A 19,707-nucleotide genomic window follows, 5' to 3' on the forward strand; every position below is an offset into this window, starting at 1 on the left:
CAGGTCGCGCGCAGGCTGCCGAACTTCGATTCTCTCAACTCAAAGAGAAACACGCCGAACTGGTCACCAGTCACGCCGACCTTATGAAGAAGGTGCAGTTCATCAATTGGGATGAGAGCCACATTCATGTACAGTAGGGGTGTGCTCAAAAAATCGATACGGCAATATATCGTTGCGGGCCTCATTACAATACCCGTATCGATGCGCAGGCATCAGAATCGATATTGCTCATTAACTTTAAATAGGCAGTTAACATTTGCCTTTGCAACTTGCATTGTACCTAAAAAATAAAAACCAGCAGCGTCTTTGAAGTTAATTGCCTTCAATTAATGCAAAAATAGCTCACCAGTGATTGGATACTGTGTCTTGCTAAGAAAATGAGAGGAAGAATATCAACATTTATTTACTTCTAAACTTAACATGGCACGTGTCTTAATGTACCAATTTCCGTATATTTTATTTAAATATTAAAAATTACTGTTTTTATTTCCCCAAATATTCCAAATAAGCGAATTTTAGAGCTGTAATTTTAATACTTTGATATTTTTACTCAAATTGGCCCATGCCTATTCAAAAAGTTTCCCGGTGTGTCTGTGAAAGCTGCTTCTTGCTCTGCAGTGCGTGCGCATTTAGATTTGGTGGTAAACCAGAAGAGCTGCTAACAAAAATATTTTTGTCAGTCAACATAACAAACACATCCTTTAGGTATACATATGACTGTGATTATAAATTGCAAGAAAATTAATGTAATATATCGGGATACGTGAAGATCAACTATTGGGATACATAATGTATCGCGATACGTATCGTATCGTGACCCCTGTATCGTGATACGTATCGTATTGTGAGGTAGACGGCAATACCCACCCCTAATGTACAGGCACACTTCTGGTGTATTATTTATAAAATCAAGATGTAACATTAGTTGCTAATGTTTTCACATCTAATTCTATGATTGCAGGATGCCATGTCACACAGTTATTTTTTTTCATATATTCTGTTCTGGCTGCGTAGAATGCAGACACAACCAAGCAGCTGGCCCACACCAAACAAGACCAGGAGGACATGTGGAGGACCAAACAGAAGCTGGAGAGCGAGCTGGAGAACCTGCGTCGGGAGAAGGCCAACTTGGTGAGATCTCGCCAGCTAGCTAAACGCCACCAAACGCAAACGGGCTAACGTTTGCGTTTGCTCCCTCCGACAGATGCACCAGCAGCAGAATGAGGCCGACCGGCTGAATAAAGAACTCCTGGAGCAAAGAGCCGAGTTGGCGCTCCTTCGCAGCACCCTGGAGAGCAAGGAGATGGTAAGATGTTTGCATATAGCACTGCAAAAAGGACAGTAAAATAATAAAAAAACGTTATCCCCAAAAAAAAATAAAATACAAAAAAAAAAAAACCCCAAGAGTACCAGCTGATTTTAAGCATTTTCACTCATCTTTCAAGGCAAACAAAATATTGTGCACTACGACTACATAAACATTAAAAAAAAAGTATGTTTCTACCTTATTCCGTTCTTTAGTAATCTCCATTTGAAAATGGCTAATTTGAGTGACATAAGCAAAAATAGAAAAACAAAATGGAGAAAATGAGCTTCTTGTCCAGATTTTTTTTTGACACTAATACTGTATTTTTTGGTTTAGTGACACTCTGTGAATTAGATTTAAAGTGACAAAGACTTTGATGATTCACATCATCATCGTTGAAAATGTTCAATTTCATCAGATTGGTCATGTTTTATTGTAATTTCATACACCTTGAGCCCATTGAAAATGACAATGCTGCCCTCTGCTGGCCATAGTTAGTGGGTGTTTTTGATTCCACAACCCATTGACCAGGCGGCGCTCCGCTTAGACGCTGCACTACCCATTGATTTAAAAATAAATAAAACGTTTTTGGCGGTCAAAGAGTTAAATTTACCTGTAAGATTTAGAGAAATAAGAAAATAATACTATTCCCATATCAACTACAGCGGTCTGGAAAATACTATTTTTATACAAAAAACAAGTTATATTGACTTTTTCCAAGCTGTAATCTTGGATAACTTTGCCTGAGTATCAAGCAGGGAAGTCACAGGTTACATTTTTAATTGTCTTTGGTATGACCCAGGCTGGGATTGAACCCACAACCTGCCAAGTCTGAGGCTAGGCACTCTACCACCAGACCTCTGAATTTGGATATCGGAATATTGGAAAGATGACAAATGAGTTTAGTAAATATAAGTGTTGTTCCGATACCGTTTTTTGGCCCCCGATACCCACCTTTGCAGTATCGGCCGATACCGATACTTAAGTTTTTTTTTTTCCTCAACATGAAAAAGCTGTCCTGCTATTGGTTCAGAGCATTCAAGGGCCAATAGGATATCTTAGATCGGCATGCAGTGAACATGTCACATAACAGTGAATGTCGTGCACCAGCAAGACACAAGATGCTGCATCCAAAATCCTATATTAGCATTGAAATGAATGGTATCGGCATGTCACTTGTGAGTAGTCACCGATACCACTGTTTTAATGCAGTATCGGCACCTCTGCCGATACCAATATCGGTATCGGAACAACACTAGTAAATATAACGAAGCCACAAAGGCATTTTTGTCTGGTTGTTTTCATACTTGTAATTTTTCCGTTTATCTTTTTTTTTGTAATGAACTTTTTATTGAATTCTTTAACACAGAAAATAAACAGAAATCAAAACGTTTGAATCACACTCCATATGTACAAAACATCTGTCTTCGTAATGCAGATCTGAATCACATACCAAACGAAACACCTATACATACTTATACTCAATAAGTTGTCGCTATAAAACTATTAAAAGAAAAAACAAACAAAAAACAAAAAAAAACAAAAAAACAAAAAACAAATAGGGAGTAATGTCTTTTTCAGACTCATTCAATCATTGTCAAAATTAAAGTCCAGCCTAAGGGGTTTTACAAAATGAATCCACTTCTCCCAGCAGGAAATAAATTGTCCACTTCTATGATTGACGTATGCCGTTATTTTTTCCATTTTGTAAATATCCATAGTGATGTCAATCCACTCATTTAGCGTTGGGGTTTCTTGTGTCAACCACTTCCTAGTTAGAGCCTTTTTACTAGCAACCAACAAAATGCTAACCAATTGTTTGTCTTTTTTCAACCAGTCCTGAGGGATATGTCCAAACCACAAAAATTTAATCTCAGAGAATATTACACGTTTAAATATATTCTGTAATGCCTTGTGAATTTCCTCCCAATAGACTTTAATAAAAGAGCAGTTCCAGAACACGTGGTAGTGGTTTGCATTGCGACTGCCACAATTTCTCCAACAAGTCGGGGGATTATTATCATAGTGGGATTTTTGCTCAGGTGTGATAAAATATCTTATCAACCCTTTCCAACCAAACTCTTTCCAGCTTAACGAGCTGGTGCATTTCCATTGATACCTCCATATCATTGTCCATTCCTCCTCCGTAATGTTAAGCTCCCCCTCTGTTTCCCACTTATTTTTAATATAAGATGTAGAATATGGTTTAAGATTAGAAAGAGCCTTATATATGCCTGAAATAATCTTGCCTTCAATTTTTGAATCATAAACTTTTCTAAACATGCCTATCAAATCCACTTGTACACCTCTCGCCTCCTTCAGTTTTGTTTCAACATAATGTCTCATCTGTAGGTATCGGTAGAAATCTTGTTTTTCAAGACCATAGTTTTGCCGGAGTGCCTCAAAACCAAGCAGCTGACCACCATTCATTATCTTACATAGAGCCGTTATCCCTCTTGTTGTCCAATTTTTAAATCCAATGTCAGATTTGTTGGGCATAAAATCTGAATCATATGCACACCATTTCAGAGCCACAATTTCCTTACCTAGATCATATCGTTTTAAAGTCATCTTCCAAACTTTGAGGGTTAATTTAACCCACGGATTGTCTATAGCATCTATATAATTTTGAATTTGTCTGTCAGCAAGGATGGCTTGTATGGGGATCGGAACCACACCCTCTTCCATTCTCTTCCACTGTGCATCATATGTCGGGTCACACCAGTACACCATTGCTTTCATTTGAGATGCACAATAATATTCCCTGAGTGATGGTAGTCCCCATCCCCCCTTCTCCTTAGACAGCTGCAAGGTTTTGAGACGAACTCGAGGTCTCTTATTCTGCCATATATACTTCAGTAACATTTTGTCCCATTCATTGAACTGATTTTGACTCAATTCTGTTGGCAGGGTCTGGAACAAGTATAGGAATCTCGGAAGTATGTTCATCTTGATTGATTCAATTCTTGAACTAAAAGTAAAGAAGGGGATTAAGTTCCACCTTCCTACATCTTCCTTGAGCCTATTTTGAAGAGGTAGATAATTGACCACGGACAGTCTATTCAGTTCTTTTGGCAAAATAATTCCCAAGTATTTCAGAGATTTTGTTTGCCATGCAAGAGGATAGTTATCCTTAATATGTGTGGGGGGGTCATAATTATATGTAAGCAGTTGAGTTTTCTGCACATTAATTTTATATCCAGACAGCAAACCAAATTGCTCAAATGATTGCATAATCTTGGGTAGTGATTGAGTTGGATTTCCCAAATAAACCAAAATATCATCAGCATAACACGCCAATTTATGTTCTATCCCATTGATGACAATCCCTCGAATGTCTCTGTTCTGTCTAATGTGTTGGGCTAATGGCTCTAGGTAAAGTGCAAAAAGTAATGGTGACCATGCACACCCCTGCCTTGAGCCCCTCTCTAAAATAAAACTGTGAGAAAGATAACCATTGACTTTGACCCTCGCTGTTGGGTTGGTATACAGCGCCCGTATAATTTTTATCGTATCATTATGAAAACCAAATTTATGAAGAACCTTGTAAAGAAAGCCCCAATTCACTGAATCAAATGCCTTTTCAGCATCCACACTAATTACCATTGCTTCAATATTATTTTTTTGTATATAATCCACAACATGTAGCGTCCTACGTATATTGTCCAGTGTTTGTCGACGACGTATAAAACCTGTCTGGTCGTTATGTATTAGCATAGGTAGAAACTTCTCTAATCGTCTCGCCATTATTGAAGTAAATAATCTGTAATCAATATTAAGAACCGATATTGGCCTATATGATGCACATTCCCTCTTATCTCTTCCCTCTTTTGGTATAGCCGAGATTACCGCTTCTCTCCAACTAGGTGGTGTTTGTGCTTTTTTCAAAGTCCAGTTCATCGTACGAAGCAAAATAGGAGTTAGCACATCACTAAATTCTCTATACCAGTCTGCTCCGTAGCCATCCAAACCTGGGGACTTGCCCAATTTCAGTCTATTGATTGCCATTTTCAGCTCGCCTTCTGTTATGTCATCCGTCATCACTTTGTTCTGTTCTTCAGTCAAGGTAGGCAACCTTAGAGAATCCAGAAATGTATCAATTTGTATTTCACTACCACCTGGAACTCTAGCGTACAAAGTTTCGTAGAACGCTTCAAAGGCATCTTGTATTTCGCTCAATTTATATTTAATCTGTTTCGTCCTTGGGTCCCTTATTTGATGAATAGTATTTTCTGCTGTTTTTTTCCTTAACTTCCATGCTAATATTTTCATAGATTTAGACCCACCGTCATAATATCGTTGTTTTAAGAACATCAATTTTTTCTGTATGTCCTGTGTGGCCAAATTGTCAAGTTCATTTCTGATCACTTTAATTTCTTGTAGAACATTCTGTATAGGGTTTACCTTGTGTAGTGTTTCTAATTCCTTCAATTTATTTTGCAATTCTTGAAGTGTTTTATTTCTCTCTTTTTTTTTATAAGAAGATATTGCTATGATTTTCCCCCTCAAAACAGCCTTCAAAGCATCCCACAAAATAGGGGGGATAACCTCTCCATTATCATTAATATCCATATAATGGTTTATTTCTTCCCTAATTTTCCTCTTAAATAAAGGATCATTAAGTAGGCTAGCATTAAATTTCCATGAGTTGCTCTTGGGTTGAAGGTTCAAATCAACAGATAAATATACAGGTGCATGATCACTTAAGTCCATTGTACCAATATCAACCGTAATTATCTTATCTTTGTCTTTTCCAAATGTGAGGAAGTAATCAATTCTCGTATATAAGCAATGAGGGGCGGAGAAATGCGTGTAGTCCCTCCTATTAGGGAAAAACTCCCTCCAAATATCAATGAGACCCGCCTCCAGAAAAAGCTTATTCACCTTCTTGTACAATACCTTTGCGTCATAACTTTTACTGGAGGAGGAATCTAACCTTGGTTGTAAGTGTATATTCAGATCCCCCCCACAGATCAGCAGACCTTCCGTTTTCGTCACCATAATATTTGTAATTTTCAGAAAAAAATCAAAATTACTACCAGGTGGTGCATAGACATTTAGGAGAGTAATCGGACTGCCATTTATCATACCTCTTACCAACACAAATCTTCCTTCCTTATCTGCCATTTCGTATACTTTATCAAAATTCAGCTTATTTGATATGAGGATTGCTGTTCCTCTTCTGTGGCCTGATTTATAAGAGGAGAAAAACAGCTGATTAAATCCCATTCTTTTTAGCTTCAAATGTTCATCATCTTTTAAGTGGGTTTCCTGCAAATATACCACTTGGGCCTGTTCTCTTTTCATTTTAGTCAAAACTTTACTTCTTTTTACTGGGTTCAATAGCCCATTGACGTTGAATGAAACCAATTTTACTTCCCCACTGGTCATTTTTTGTGCATTAATAGCATGACAATAAACTTGGCAATGAAAAACAATATTTCAACTCCCTGAACAAACCAGAACTGTATAACATAATCAAACACAAAAACAAAATATGGTGATCCCAAGGTAGGGGTCTTTAACAAATGACCCTGCACACAACTAGACTGAATTTCTAGCTGTGGGAGAAGGCACATCCTATCTACTAATTGAGGGCCTTCTCGGCAGCCTATAGGAGAATTAGAGAAAAAAAAATACGTATTGTAAGTCTCCCATAAATATATTCAGACTTATCGGGGGATAAAAGGACAGCTCAAGTCAGGCACAGTTTTTTTTTTTTTTTTTTTTTTTTTTTTTTTTTTTCTTTCTCTCTCCCCTCCCTACGTTCTCTGCTTACCGACATTTCCAACTTGTTCGCCAATAATTGAGTCAAAGTTCTTCCTGACGGCTCTGTGGTTGTCTCCTGAAGCCTTGCAATCTCTCCTTAATGCTCCGCTGTCGCTCTTCCACCGCTCCCCGTTGAGTCGCTCCTCTCGAAACTTCCCAGGCTGTACGGGACAGCAGCTCCGTCAAGCTCTCCTTTGGTTTGACCACGTTGACGGGCAGCCCTCTCTCCTTCATGTCCCTCGTCGCCTCCTCCGCAGACTGATACAGCCGGGTCCCATCCTCGTAGAATACACGCATCCTTGCCGGGAACGGTGTCTGGAAGCGGATCTTCTTCTGCTTCAATACTCGCTTCGCTTCAATGTAATCCTTGCGCTTTTCCAGGATCGCCGATGGATAATCATGATCAAAATAGATTGGCCTTCCGTTCCAACACATCCTTCCCTTTCCCCAAGCTTTACGTATTACGTCCTCTTTGGTTTTGTACCGAAGGAATTTGATGACTATGGATCGTGGCTTGTCACCGGACGTATCCGAGGGTCGCGGAACCGGTGCGCGGTGCGCCCTTTCAATATCCAGCGATGTTGTTTGGGGGATCTCCAAAGTATCACGAAGCATTCTCTCCACAAAATCTGTCATTGACGAACCCTCAGCACCCTCGGGGACATTATAGATGCGGAGGTTTTCTCTTCTGGACCTCCCCTCTTGGTCGAGTAGCTTGTTCTCATGCTGGCTAATCACTTTTAGCAACTTTCCAAGCGTAGATTCCACCACCTGAACGCGATCGTCCATGACTTCAACGCAACTTTCCACTTCCGTAATTCTTTGGCTGACATTAGCCAGATCGCTTTTAATGTCATTTAATTGTTGTTTCACATCTTTACGAAAGTCGCGTATCTCGTCCAAGATTTTAGCGAGGCCCATGTCATCCGTCGCTCTAGTGCTAACATTAGCTTTAGCTTCCAGTGCCGGAGTGCATGCTCCGGTTTCAGGCTCTTCTGCAGTGCCTTTCTTGCTTGCTTCCTTTCTCCCCATATTCGCCCCACTTTCTTAAGTAAGTTTAATCGAGTTTCTTTCTTCCTTGACTGGTTATGGGGCGAAATCAGTTGTTTCTCAGGGGAGCTATCGCTCTAGGCAGCCATACTTGCCGATGACGTTACCGGAACCCCTTTTCCGTTTATCTTAATTCTAGATTATGCAAAAACGGCTCAAATAAAACTTGTGTCACTGTCCGAATGCTTTTGTACCTTACTGTATATGGGTAATTTGTGATTATTTTTTTTAGACAATAAAAATACAATAAACCACCCCAGGAGCATGTAGCTAGCTTGGTTAGTAGCGTGACGGAGCGTCCCCCTGTCCTCCAGGAAGGCTCGCAGGCCAGCAGCAGCCTGGCCGCTCTGCAGGCGGAGCGCGACGCCCTGCTTCGCTCGGCCCAGCAGCGCGACGGCGACCTGTCGTCGCTGAGGCAGCGGCAGAGCGGCGCCGACTTGGAGAGGGATCGGCTGAGCCGCGAGCTGGAGGCGCTCCGGGCTCAGCTGCAGCAGCAGGTAGGTCGACTGCAAAAAAGGGGAGTGAATTGCCTAGTGCCTGACGATTCGATCGGTATCACGATTCATAGGTCACGATTTGATTCGATACCGAGTAATCCCGATACGAATTTGTAAATCGATTGTTGCGATTTTTTTTTTTACTCAAATTTAGAAAATACTATGCAGTAAACTTGTGCATGTACACTGTAAGATTTGTATCAAAAGGTATTATTTATTTATCTGAAACTTCAGTCTTATAACTGTGAGCCATTGTATCTGTTTCATGTGTGACCAGCATTGAAATAAAATATTAAGGCTTAATGTTCCATTAACTCATTCACTCCCAAAGACGTATTTATATGTTTTTTAGGTTTTTGCTTGCTAGAGTTTTTGTATGAAGGCTTTGATGCAGTTTTTGACCTGAAGTGGAAGCTTAAAGCGATGGTAGTTATTACAAAAAAAAAGTGTGCTTCATCTGTTTCATTAATGAAAAAAACAAAAAACTTATAAAAAAAAAACGTGTAAATACGTCTTTGGGAGTGAATGAGTTAATATAACATTCTTTTTTTTTTTTTAAAGAAAAAAAATATATATTTAAAAAAATATATAACATTCTTCCATCCTTAAGGTGTGAATCCTAACCCTAAGTAAGACGTTTTGTTGAATATTTTTCCATCACAAATGGATGTTTAAAAATCGATTCGGCTGCCTATTGAATCGATTCGAGAATCGTGAGCTGTAGTATCGCGATATATTGCCGAATCGATTTTTTTTAACACCCCTAGTCGTCACTCAGCCCTAAAAAATGTTGAAGAGGGGAAAGGTAGGAGATGAGAAAAAAAAGTAGAATCAGAAGAGGGAAGCGTGAAAACAGAGGCGACGCTTGACGTCGACGCTGGCGTGTGCGTCACAGCTCAACATCAACGCCCAGCAGAAAGTGGAGATTGACCGGCTGCGCCGCGAGCTGGACACCACCCGGGCCGAGCTGGCGCGTGTCAACGGCAGTTTGCAGAGCAAAGAGCTGGTGCGTAATATGCATAACAGTTTTCGATTGCATCCATAATCAAATCACCCTCCAAAAAAAATGTTCCATATATTACGGAAGCACTCTGACAAACTTTTGTATTTTTTTTTTTTTTTTTTCCCGGTCCTTTGCAGAGCGGCTCGCAGCTGAGCAGCACGTTGGCGGGCCTGCAGGCGGAGCGGGAGACGCTGCTGCGCTCGATGCGGGAGCAGGAGGCCGAGCTGGGCTCCCTCCGGCAGCAGGCGCAGCTGCAGCAGAGCTCCCTGGAACAGGAACGCCAGCGCAGCAACATGGAGCTGGGAACCCTGCACGCCCAGCTGCAGCAGCAGGTGCGTAAAACGACGCCCCCCCCCCCAAACCAGGGTTATTATAGTTTTGGGGATTTTTCATTTGAGTTCGTTTTGATTTCCTTTTTGAGTTTTGTTTTTTAAATTTAATTTTCAGGGTGGCTCTCTTAGTTTTTATTAGTTTTAGTTATTTAATAGATGCTTAGTTTTAGTTTAATTTTAGTTAGTTTCAGTATTAGTTTTAGTTTTTTTTTTTTTTTTTTTTTTTTTTATATATATATTACTTGTGCGCAATATTTAAAAAACCATGGGAGCGATGTCATTTGAAGGTGCTTTTCTATTGGCTGCTGCGAGATGATGTCACTTTTGTGCGACACACATTCCAACATCTTTATTATGGTTCATATCAAAATAAATGTTACTTAAAAATCACATTTAAAATCATCCCCAAAGGCTCATGCTCATGGGGTTCTTCTTTTCTTTTCTTCTTTTCTGCTGTTTTTTTTTGTATGTTTATATGTTCAATAAAATCAAAAATCAAAATATTAAAAAAAAAAACACACAATTTTGTTAGTTTTTATTTTGTTAAGAATTTTTTATTTTATTTTAGTTTTAGTTAACTAAAATGACCTTTCATTATTTTGCTACATTGATGACAGTTTGTTTGTTTATTTATTTATTTATTTATTTATTTATTTATTTATTTATTTATTTATTTATTCAGTTATTACTTACCTACTTGTTATTAATTTATTGATGTCAATTTTATTACTTACTTACAATGTTTTTGTTCCTGTTTTACTTATCTTATACTTTACAGACAGCAATGCTTGTTTTTAAAGTGCTTTATAAATAAAGTTGAGTTGAATGTTCAAGACTTGCCCCATTCGCGCTTCCCGGTCACTGACTTTGCGCGTGTGTGCGGACGCAGGCCAATCGTGAAGGCGAGCTGGCTCACAAACTGCAGGAGGAACAGTTCTGCCTGCTGCAGTGCGCCGTGGTGGAGGCGGAGGGCATCATCTTGGACGCCGTGGCCAAACTGGACGACCCCATCCACGTCCGCTGCATCTGCTCGCCCGGTACGTAAAACAAAAAGGAAACACAAAAAAAATAAAAAATAAATTCAAAAAATGCAACCCACTGTCATTCAATTCTAAACTGCTGGCAACAAAAGCGAGTACACCCCTAAGTGAAAATGTCTATAAAGTGTCAACATTTTGTACGGTCATGCCTTAAACTTCTTGGGCACCGAGTTCACCAGTATGGAGGACCAAAACTGCCAAAATTCAAAATAAATAAATGACTAAAAGTGAAAATAAAAATAATACATTTGTATTTCATTTTTGAATGATATTTTTTAATATCTGTTTTTATTTTCACTTTTAGTCACTTATTTATGTAGTCATTTATTTATCTATTTATTTTTTTTGTCATTTATTTTTAATTTTGGCAGTTATGGGCCATACTGCCACGTCGAAATGTTTTTCAAATGAGGGGGCGGTCTTTAAGTGTGTTGAGCTATTCGCCTATTGGTTGATCGACCTTAAGTGCCACTTAATAGCATGCTCCATCTGTTTACCTTTTTGAAGGTATTTTTGTAGACTTTATTTTTTTTAAATAGAAGGAAAATGAAACTTGATTTTTTTTTTAGTATCTTAAAAAAAAAAAAAAAGACAGAAAAATTCACACATGATTCATCGTTCTTTTTTCTGCTTTCTGCTACTTCTGTCTGTCAGATTATTTGGTGAATCGGGCCGAGACAACTTTGGCGTCGGTGGACAAAATGCAGCAGAGCCACGTGATCTACCTGGCAAACAGGAATGGTTAGTCTATAGTGTTTTTTTTTTTTTCAGTTGGTTTTTTTTTTTAGTTTTTTGTTGCTTTGTTAATTGTTTTATTTAACTCATTCAAGCCCAGCTGTTTTCACTGAAGCAACTGGATTTTGACTGATTTTGCAAGGCCCATATAGTATTGTGTTCTATTGCTATTAAAAAAAAAGTAACCTACCAAAAGAAAGACTAGAATTTCTTCTTTCATCAGTAAAAAAAAAGAAGGTACATTTGTATCATTTTCCTTTTTGCAGCAATTAGCATTAGAATATAGCTATGTTTCATCATTATTCACAAACCTGTTGAAAAGACTGACAAAAACAGCTTGTTGCAACATGGCTGATCTCATACTCTGCTGCCACCTGCTGGCCTTTTTTTTTTTTTTTTGTAAAAACTACCATTGCTTTAAGTGACCTCTTCAGGTCAGAAGCTGCATCGAAGCCTTCTATGTGCTTTAGCATTAAAAAAAAAAAAACAAAAATGTATAAATATGTTTTTGGGAGGGAAGAACAAACTATTAAAAAAACGTATTTACACGTTTTTTGGGTTTGAATGAGTTAATTACCCTTGTTGATTTTTTAAAAATTATTTTATTAATTATTTTTCATTTGTCGGCTTGTTGGTTTATTTATTATTCTTTTTTTGTCTGTTGCTGGTCACAAACGTGTGTTGTCACTTCCGTATAATGATGTCATTGTTCCCAGACGCCAGCGGCCTACTACGGTCGGTCACTCAGTTCTCCCATTTGGCCGCCGACACCATCGTGAACGGCGGCGCCACGTCGCACTCGGCCCCTACCGACCAGGCCGACCGTAAGTCCCCCAACAAGGGCGGGGCAGCTTCTGTGTCAAAACCCAAATGGAGCTGATTGGCAGATTGGGCTATTTTGCAGTACGTCTGCGAAAAATAAATAAATAAAATGTTTGTATGTGCGGTGCAGGTTTGACTGACAGCTGTCGGGACTGTGCCAATAACTGCCTTCGGTTCTTGAAGGACTTGAAATTGCAAGCCAGCTTGCAGCGAGCAGACCCCAGCGCCATACGCTACGCCTTACAGCGCATCCTCGCCATGGGACAGGTGGGGGGGGATTCAAACCAGCGTCAGCAATTCCACTTTTTCCATGGAAAAAAATGACTAGAGACAATTACACGTCATTCTCTGTTGTTGTTGTTGTTGTTAGGAGCTACGTCCCAAGGGGCAGGACGTCCTCAAGGAGGAGCTGGGAAGCATGGTGGACAAGGAGATGCTCGCCACCTCCACCGCCATCGAGGAAGCCGTGCTGCGAATGGACGTAAGGCATCGCCACGCCCACAAAAAATGGCACGCTTCCTGTCTGTTTGCAGTTTGTGGCTTCTCGAGACTTTTTTTATGGGTCTTCTCGTCACCGAATTTCATATGTGGCTAATGTAAACTAGCTTCGGAGGGTGCTAACCAGCCAAAATGGCCGCTTTGAACCAAAATGGTAGACGTGCTGTGTCTTTTCAGGCATGTCTTCCTGATACTTTTTTTTTTTTTTTTGTGGGTCTGCTCATTATAGACACGACTACCAAATAAATTGTTGCTAAGTGAAAGTGGCTAAAATTCCAGAGGGTGCTACCAAGCCAAAATGGCCGCTTTGAACCAAAATGGCAGACTTCCTGTGTCTTTTCAAGGCATGTCTTCTTGATACTTTTTTTTTTTTTTTTTTTGTGGGTCTGCTCATTATAGACACGACTACCAAATAAATTGTTGCTAAGTGAAAGTGGCTAAGATTCCAGAGGGTGCTACCAAGCCAAAATGGCCGCTTTGAACCAAAATGGCAGACTTCCTGTGTCTTTTCAAGGCATGTCTTCTTGATACTTTTTTTTTTTTTTTTTTTTTGTGGGTCTGCTCATTATAGACACGACTACCAAATAAATTGTTGCTAAGTGAAAGTGGCTAAAATTCCAGAGGGTGCTACCAAGCCAAAATGGCCGCTTTGAACCAAAATGGCAGACTTCCTGTGTCTTTTCAAGGCATGTCTTCTTGATACTTTTTTTTTTTTTTTTTTTGTGGGTCTGCTCATTATAGACACGACTACCAAATAAATTGTTGCTAAGTGAAAGTGGCTAAGATTCCAGAGGGTGCTACCAAGCCAAAATGGCCGCTTTGAACCAAAATGGCAGACTTCCTGTGTCTTTTCAAGGCATGTCTTCTTGATACTTTTTTTTTTTTTTTTTTTTTGTGGGTCTGCTCATTATAGACACGACTACCAAATAAATTGTTGCTAAGTGAAAGTGGCTAAAATTCCAGAGGGTGCTACCAAGCCAAAATGGCCGCTTTGAACCAAAATGGCAGACTTCCTGTGTCTTTTCAAGGCATGTCTTCTTGATACTTTTTTTTTTTTTTTTTTGTGGGTCTGCTCATTATAGACACGACTACCAAATAAATTGTTGCTAAGTGAAAGTGGCTAAAATTCCAGAGGGTGCTACCAAGCCAAAATGGCCGCTTTGAACCAAAACGGCAGACTAAATAGACATGACTACCAAATTTGACATTGCTGACCAACTTTGGGGGGCTGAATTTGTGACGATTCTGATGATTGTTTGTGTGTTTATAGGAGATTTTGTCCCAGGCCAAAAGGGACACAAGCGGTCTGAAACTGGAAGTCAACCAGAGGTGAGATCACCACACCCATCTATTTTTTTCTTCTTTTTTAACTTGATTGTATTTGTATTCTGTTGCAGCATCCTGGGCTCCTGCTCTGACCTCATGAAGGTAGTCATTGCTTCTTCATATTCAAAATGTCAATGAATAGAGTCAAAATAGTCATGTAAACGTGTTGTGCTGTGCCTGCAGGCTGTTCACATGCTGGTGACAGCCGCCACAGATCTCCAGAAGGACATCGTGGAGGGAGGGAGGGTGAGTTGAAACCCTTTTTTTTTTTTCACCAATATTTATTCATTCTTCTTTCTTTCTTTTTTTTTCTTCTTTTTTTTATGATTATTATTTTTAACCAGACCCCCATTTGTATCTGCATTTTTTTTTTTCAATAAATGCAATTATATTCGGGGTCAATTATTATTACAATCTAATATTATTATTATTATTAGTAGTAGTATTATTATTATTATTATTATTATTATATTTATTTATTTATTTTTTTAAGCCCCCATTTGTATGTGGAAAACGCTTATTGTCGGTATATCCGTGCTCATTCTAGAATTTGTTTGGTGATTTTTTTTTTTCAGTAAATGCAATTATATTAGGGGTCAATTATCATTACAATCAAAAAAAAAAATTATCATTGCAATCTATTATTATTATTATTATTATTATTATTATTATTTTATTTATTTATTTTTTAAAACCCCCGTTTGTTTGTGGAAAACGCTTATTGACGATATATCCGTGCTTATTCTAGAATTTGTTTGATTTGTTTTTTTTTTTCAGTAAATGCAATTATATTAGGGGTCAATTATCATTACAATCTATTATTATTATTATTATTATTATTTTATTTATTTTTTTATTTTTTTTAAACCCCGCTTTGTATGTGGAAAACGCTTATTGGCGGTATAACCGTGCTTATTCTAGAATTTGTTTGGTGATTTTTTTAATTTTTTTTAAATAAATGCAATTATATTAGGGGTCAATTATTATTACAGTCTATTATGATTATTATTATTATTATTATTAATTAATTATTTTTTTTTTTTTTTTTTTTTTTTTTAAAGACCCCATTTATATGTGGAAAACGCTTATTGGCAGTATATCCGTGCTTATTCTAGAATTTGTTTGGTGTGTTTTTTTTTCTTCTTCCAATAAATGCAATATTAGGGGTCAATTATTATTACAATTTATTCTTATTATTATTTAATTAATTTATTTATTTATTTTAAGCCCCTATTTGTATGTGGAAAACGCTTATTCCGTGCTTATTCTAGAATTTGTTTGGTGTTTTTTTTTTTTTTTTTCCCAATAAATACATTTATATGAGGGGTCAATTATATTACAATTTCCTGTGAATATATGTGTCCACTGGAAATGAAATAAATATGAAGTTTTGTTGTTTTCCCGCAGGGAGCAGCTTCTGTCACGGAATTCTACGCCAAAAACTCCCGCTGGACGGGGGGTCTGATCTCGGCCTCCAAAGCGGTGGGCTGGGGCGCCACGCAGCTGCTGTAAAGCCTCCCGACTCCAAATTAATTAGCGTTGACGTGCGAACGGATTATTCATTGACCCCGTCTTTGTCTTCAGAGAGTCCGCCGACCGCGTCGTCGGCGAGAACGGGACGTACGAGGAGCTGATCGCGTGCTCCCACGAGATCGCCGCCAGCACCGCCCAGCTGGTCGCCGCGTCCAAGGTAGGAGGGCTGTCACGACTCGCCGTCCGATCAGTTTTACAATCAATGATCCAAACGGGTGGAAAAAAAACACCTTAGAAATCTCAGTGAGCGCTAACGAGCTAGCATGTCGCTAACGCCCCAATCGTCTCTAAGGTGAAAGCGGATCGCGGCAACAGGAAGTTGTCCACGTTGCAGCAGGCCTCGCGCCACGTCAACGACATGGCCGCCGTGGTGGTCACCTCGACGAAGCACGGCCAGCAGCAGATCTCGGAGCAAGGTGACGGGAATTTTTGTCATGCTACGTGACTTGTTACGGGGTTTGAGTGATCGTTGATGTCCTTGCAGGAATGATGGACTTCTCCGGAATGTCGCTCATCAAGCTGAAAAAAGAGGAAATGGAGGCTCAGGTGAGCTTTATTCACTATACAGTAAACTCTACTCCATTGCAGGTTCCTGGTTTTGTGGTCTCAATTTTGTTCTGCCTGTCATTTATTTTGAGTGTAATTCCAGTCTCAGACACTAGATGGTGACATGCACTGTAAATCTGAAAGAAGAAAAATGAAAACAGGAAGTGCCTATTTCAAGATCACACTAGTTTTTGGTGAACATTGATTGTTAAATCCTCCTCTTTTTTTTTTTTTTTTTTACTCATTCACTGGCAGCCATTTTCACTAAAGCAACCCCCGACTGTTTTACTAGATTTTGCAAGGTCCACAGAATATTCTGTTGTATTGCTATTAAAAAAACATGGAACCTGCCAAAGAAAGATTAGATTCTCTTCTTTCATCAGGGAAAAAAAAAAGTATATATGTTTTTCTTTTGCAGCAATTAGCGTTACAAACTAGCTCAGTTTCATCATTATTCACAAACCTGTTGAAAACACTGGCCCTGGCTGATCTCTTATACTCTGCTGCCACCTGCTGGTCGTTTTTTTTTTTTTTTTTTGTAATAACTACCATTAAATACCCTAAAGGGATACTTGACTCCTCGAGCTATTTTCAGCAGTAAAAATTTAATATTTTGTCTATAATTAATGTGGTAACTTCATTATTTTTCCACGTACAATTAATACATTTTAAAAAGTAATTTTTCTACTTGCCGTCGACTGATGATGACATCACCTGTGCTGAGGAAGTAGGTAACGACCAATCATGGCTCAGTTTACTGACTAAACCCAGAAACAGGTGAGCCATGATTGGTTAGTGATGTCATCATCAGTCGACAGCAAGTAGAAAAATCACTTTTTAAAGGTATTAATTGTACATGAAAAAATAATGAAGTTATTAAATTCACTCTGGACAAAATATTAGCTTTTCACTGCTGAAAAATTGTTCAATGAGTCAAGTATCTCTTTAAGCGACCTCTTCACGTCAGAAGCTGTATCAAAGCCTTCTGTATGCTCTAGCATTAAAAACAAAACAAAACAAACAAACAAGAAAAACAAAAACAAAAACGTATAAATACGTTTTTGGGAGTGAAGGACAAAATATTAAACATTTGTACATTTTTTTGGTTTGAATGAGTTAAGTTTAGAAAAGGTGATGGCTGTAACATAGCATTTCGTATGGACATCTTTGGGCATAGTTATTGATGTATATTGTGAAATGATATTAAGCATTTTTGGCAGTCAAACATTAAAATTTTGCCGATAATAAATTTGATATTTTCATTATTTTTCACGTACAATTAGTACCTTTAAAAACACATTTTGCAACTTGCTGTCAACTGAAAATGACATCACAAGGGGTCACAGTTAACCAATCACAGCTCAGCTTGTGAATGTCACATGACCAAACCTAGAAAACCGGTTGAGCTGTGATTGGTTACTTGAGTATTTGTGATGTCATTTTCAGTCGACAGCAAGTTGCGAAATGTGTTCTTCAAGGTACTAATTGTACGTCAAAAATGATGAAATTGTCAAATTAATTATCGATAAAATATGAACTTTTTATTGCTATAATGGGCTAAATAAGTGAAGTATCCCTTTTAAGTTTTTCAATTTTACAAAAAAAAGGTCTTTTCTGCCAGGTGCGGGTGCTGCAGCTGGAAAGTCAGCTGGATCAGGAGCGCATCCGCCTGGGCGAGCTGCGGAAACGCCACTACGACTTGGGCGCCCTGCAGGACGGCGACGCGCTGGACGGCGACGAGAGCTTCCCGCCCCCGCCGCCGCCCACCTTACTCGACGGCGCCTCCTTCCCGCCGTCGCCGCCGCCGCCCGAGCCCGAGCCCGTTCCCGCCTTTGCGTCCACAAACCCCTTCGCACCCGCCGCGTCGCAATCCTACGCGCCGTCTCACTCCTACGCGCCGTCGCAGCCCTACGCGCAATCTTATTCGCCATCTCAGGCGTACGCGCCGTCGCAACCTTACACGTCGTCTCAGCCGTACGCGTCTTCCCAAGCTTATGCTCCGCCCCCCAGCCAGAATTACCCCAAAACTCAGTCATACTCCGGCTCGCAACCCTCTTCGGCGACCCCCGGCATCTCCCAGCGCTCCTCGCCGTCCCAGGGCGCCGAGTCCAAGGGCGCGGAATCCGGAAAATTCAACCTGAGGAAACCCAGCATCTTCACCAAATCCGGAAACCTGTTTAAGAACGCGGTAAGATGACAAAACAATTTTTGGTTATGCGTGCTTTTTCAAACAAAAGGATGTTTGCATGTTTGTAATTTCCGTTGCAGTTCAAACGAGGGGAAACAGGAAGTGGGACCGGCGAGTCTTGAGACCGGACCAGATAATAATGATGTAACATTTGAATCTCATTTAAGTGCACTGACATGTTTTTTGTTTTGTTTTTTTTAATTTGAAATTGATCAAAAGAAGCATTGCCACTCTTTCGCCATCTGGTGTTTGGATGTTGAAACTGCACTTGGAGCTAGCACGCTAACTATGACAACATACATGGATAATGTATTTAATTTTGTTTAGAATTTTTCTGTTGAACTCTTGCCTCGTGTTTTGATGGAATTCTGCAGCTTGATTAAATATCTGATATCGCCACAAATGTTAACAAATGTCACTTACAAATGTACAAAAGAAGGCCACAAAATAGTTGTAAATACAAGTCTAAGTAAAAGTCTTATAAGTAGTATACTTATGATAAATTTTACAAGGTTCTAAAGTTTTTTTTTCATGAAAGTATAATCAAAACATGTAATGGTGCGAACAAAAAAGTTGTAATCTTACACTAATGCAGTTGTCTTTTTTTTTTTTTTATAAGAATAAAGTTGCAATGCTACCATAATTGTATACAAAAATGAAGATGCACTATTGTGTAAATAAATTCGTGACTTACGAAAAAAAAAAAAAAAGTCTCCATAATGGAAGAATGAAGTCGCAGTGCTAAGTAGAAAAAGCTGATATCAGAATACTTTTTCTTAAATTAAAAATTTAATTAAAAAAATAAAATTATGTTAAAATTTTAATATAAGAATAAACTGCTAATTTTTTTTGATACCGTTACGATATGAGATTAAAGTTGTAATTTTACAAAAACACAACGTTTTATATGACAATGTGTTGTATTAGAACTCTTTGAGACAACCCCTTTATTTATGAAGGGAAATATGAATCATTTCAGTCCGCAGCCAAATATATTCTGTCAGCTACCTCGCGTGTTTATTTTTGTCCAGTGAGAGAACACGCTGGAATGTGGATGGAGGC

General features: G+C 38.9%; 1 protein-coding gene across 2 annotated transcripts in view; it reads left to right on the top strand.

Annotated features, from left to right (window-relative positions):
- Nucleotides 1–19,282, top strand: part of hip1ra (huntingtin interacting protein 1 related a) — a 28,479-nt gene extending 9,197 nt beyond the window's left edge. For both annotated transcript variants that reach the window (XM_077496533.1, XM_077496535.1), the window contains 20 exons: nt 4–92; nt 1,015–1,131; nt 1,205–1,306; nt 8,440–8,622; nt 9,518–9,628; nt 9,763–9,957; nt 10,847–10,994; nt 11,652–11,738; nt 12,449–12,556; nt 12,685–12,821; nt 12,925–13,035; nt 14,323–14,381; nt 14,450–14,480; nt 14,562–14,624; nt 15,786–15,886; nt 15,963–16,068; nt 16,204–16,327; nt 16,396–16,457; nt 18,079–18,645; nt 18,726–19,282. In XM_077496533.1, coding sequence (XP_077352659.1) covers nt 4–92; nt 1,015–1,131; nt 1,205–1,306; nt 8,440–8,622; nt 9,518–9,628; nt 9,763–9,957; nt 10,847–10,994; nt 11,652–11,738; nt 12,449–12,556; nt 12,685–12,821; nt 12,925–13,035; nt 14,323–14,381; nt 14,450–14,480; nt 14,562–14,624; nt 15,786–15,886; nt 15,963–16,068; nt 16,204–16,327; nt 16,396–16,457; nt 18,079–18,645; nt 18,726–18,767 — 2,543 coding nt within the window. In that variant the 3' untranslated portion in view covers nt 18,768–19,282. The remainder of the gene's footprint in view (nt 1–3; nt 93–1,014; nt 1,132–1,204; nt 1,307–8,439; nt 8,623–9,517; nt 9,629–9,762; nt 9,958–10,846; nt 10,995–11,651; nt 11,739–12,448; nt 12,557–12,684; nt 12,822–12,924; nt 13,036–14,322; nt 14,382–14,449; nt 14,481–14,561; nt 14,625–15,785; nt 15,887–15,962; nt 16,069–16,203; nt 16,328–16,395; nt 16,458–18,078; nt 18,646–18,725) is intronic.
- The last annotated feature ends 425 nt before the right edge of the window (nt 19,283–19,707 follow it).

This window comes from Festucalex cinctus, chromosome 15, assembly GCF_051991245.1.
Source record: "Festucalex cinctus isolate MCC-2025b chromosome 15, RoL_Fcin_1.0, whole genome shotgun sequence".
Taxonomy (NCBI): domain Eukaryota; kingdom Metazoa; phylum Chordata; class Actinopteri; order Syngnathiformes; family Syngnathidae; genus Festucalex; species Festucalex cinctus.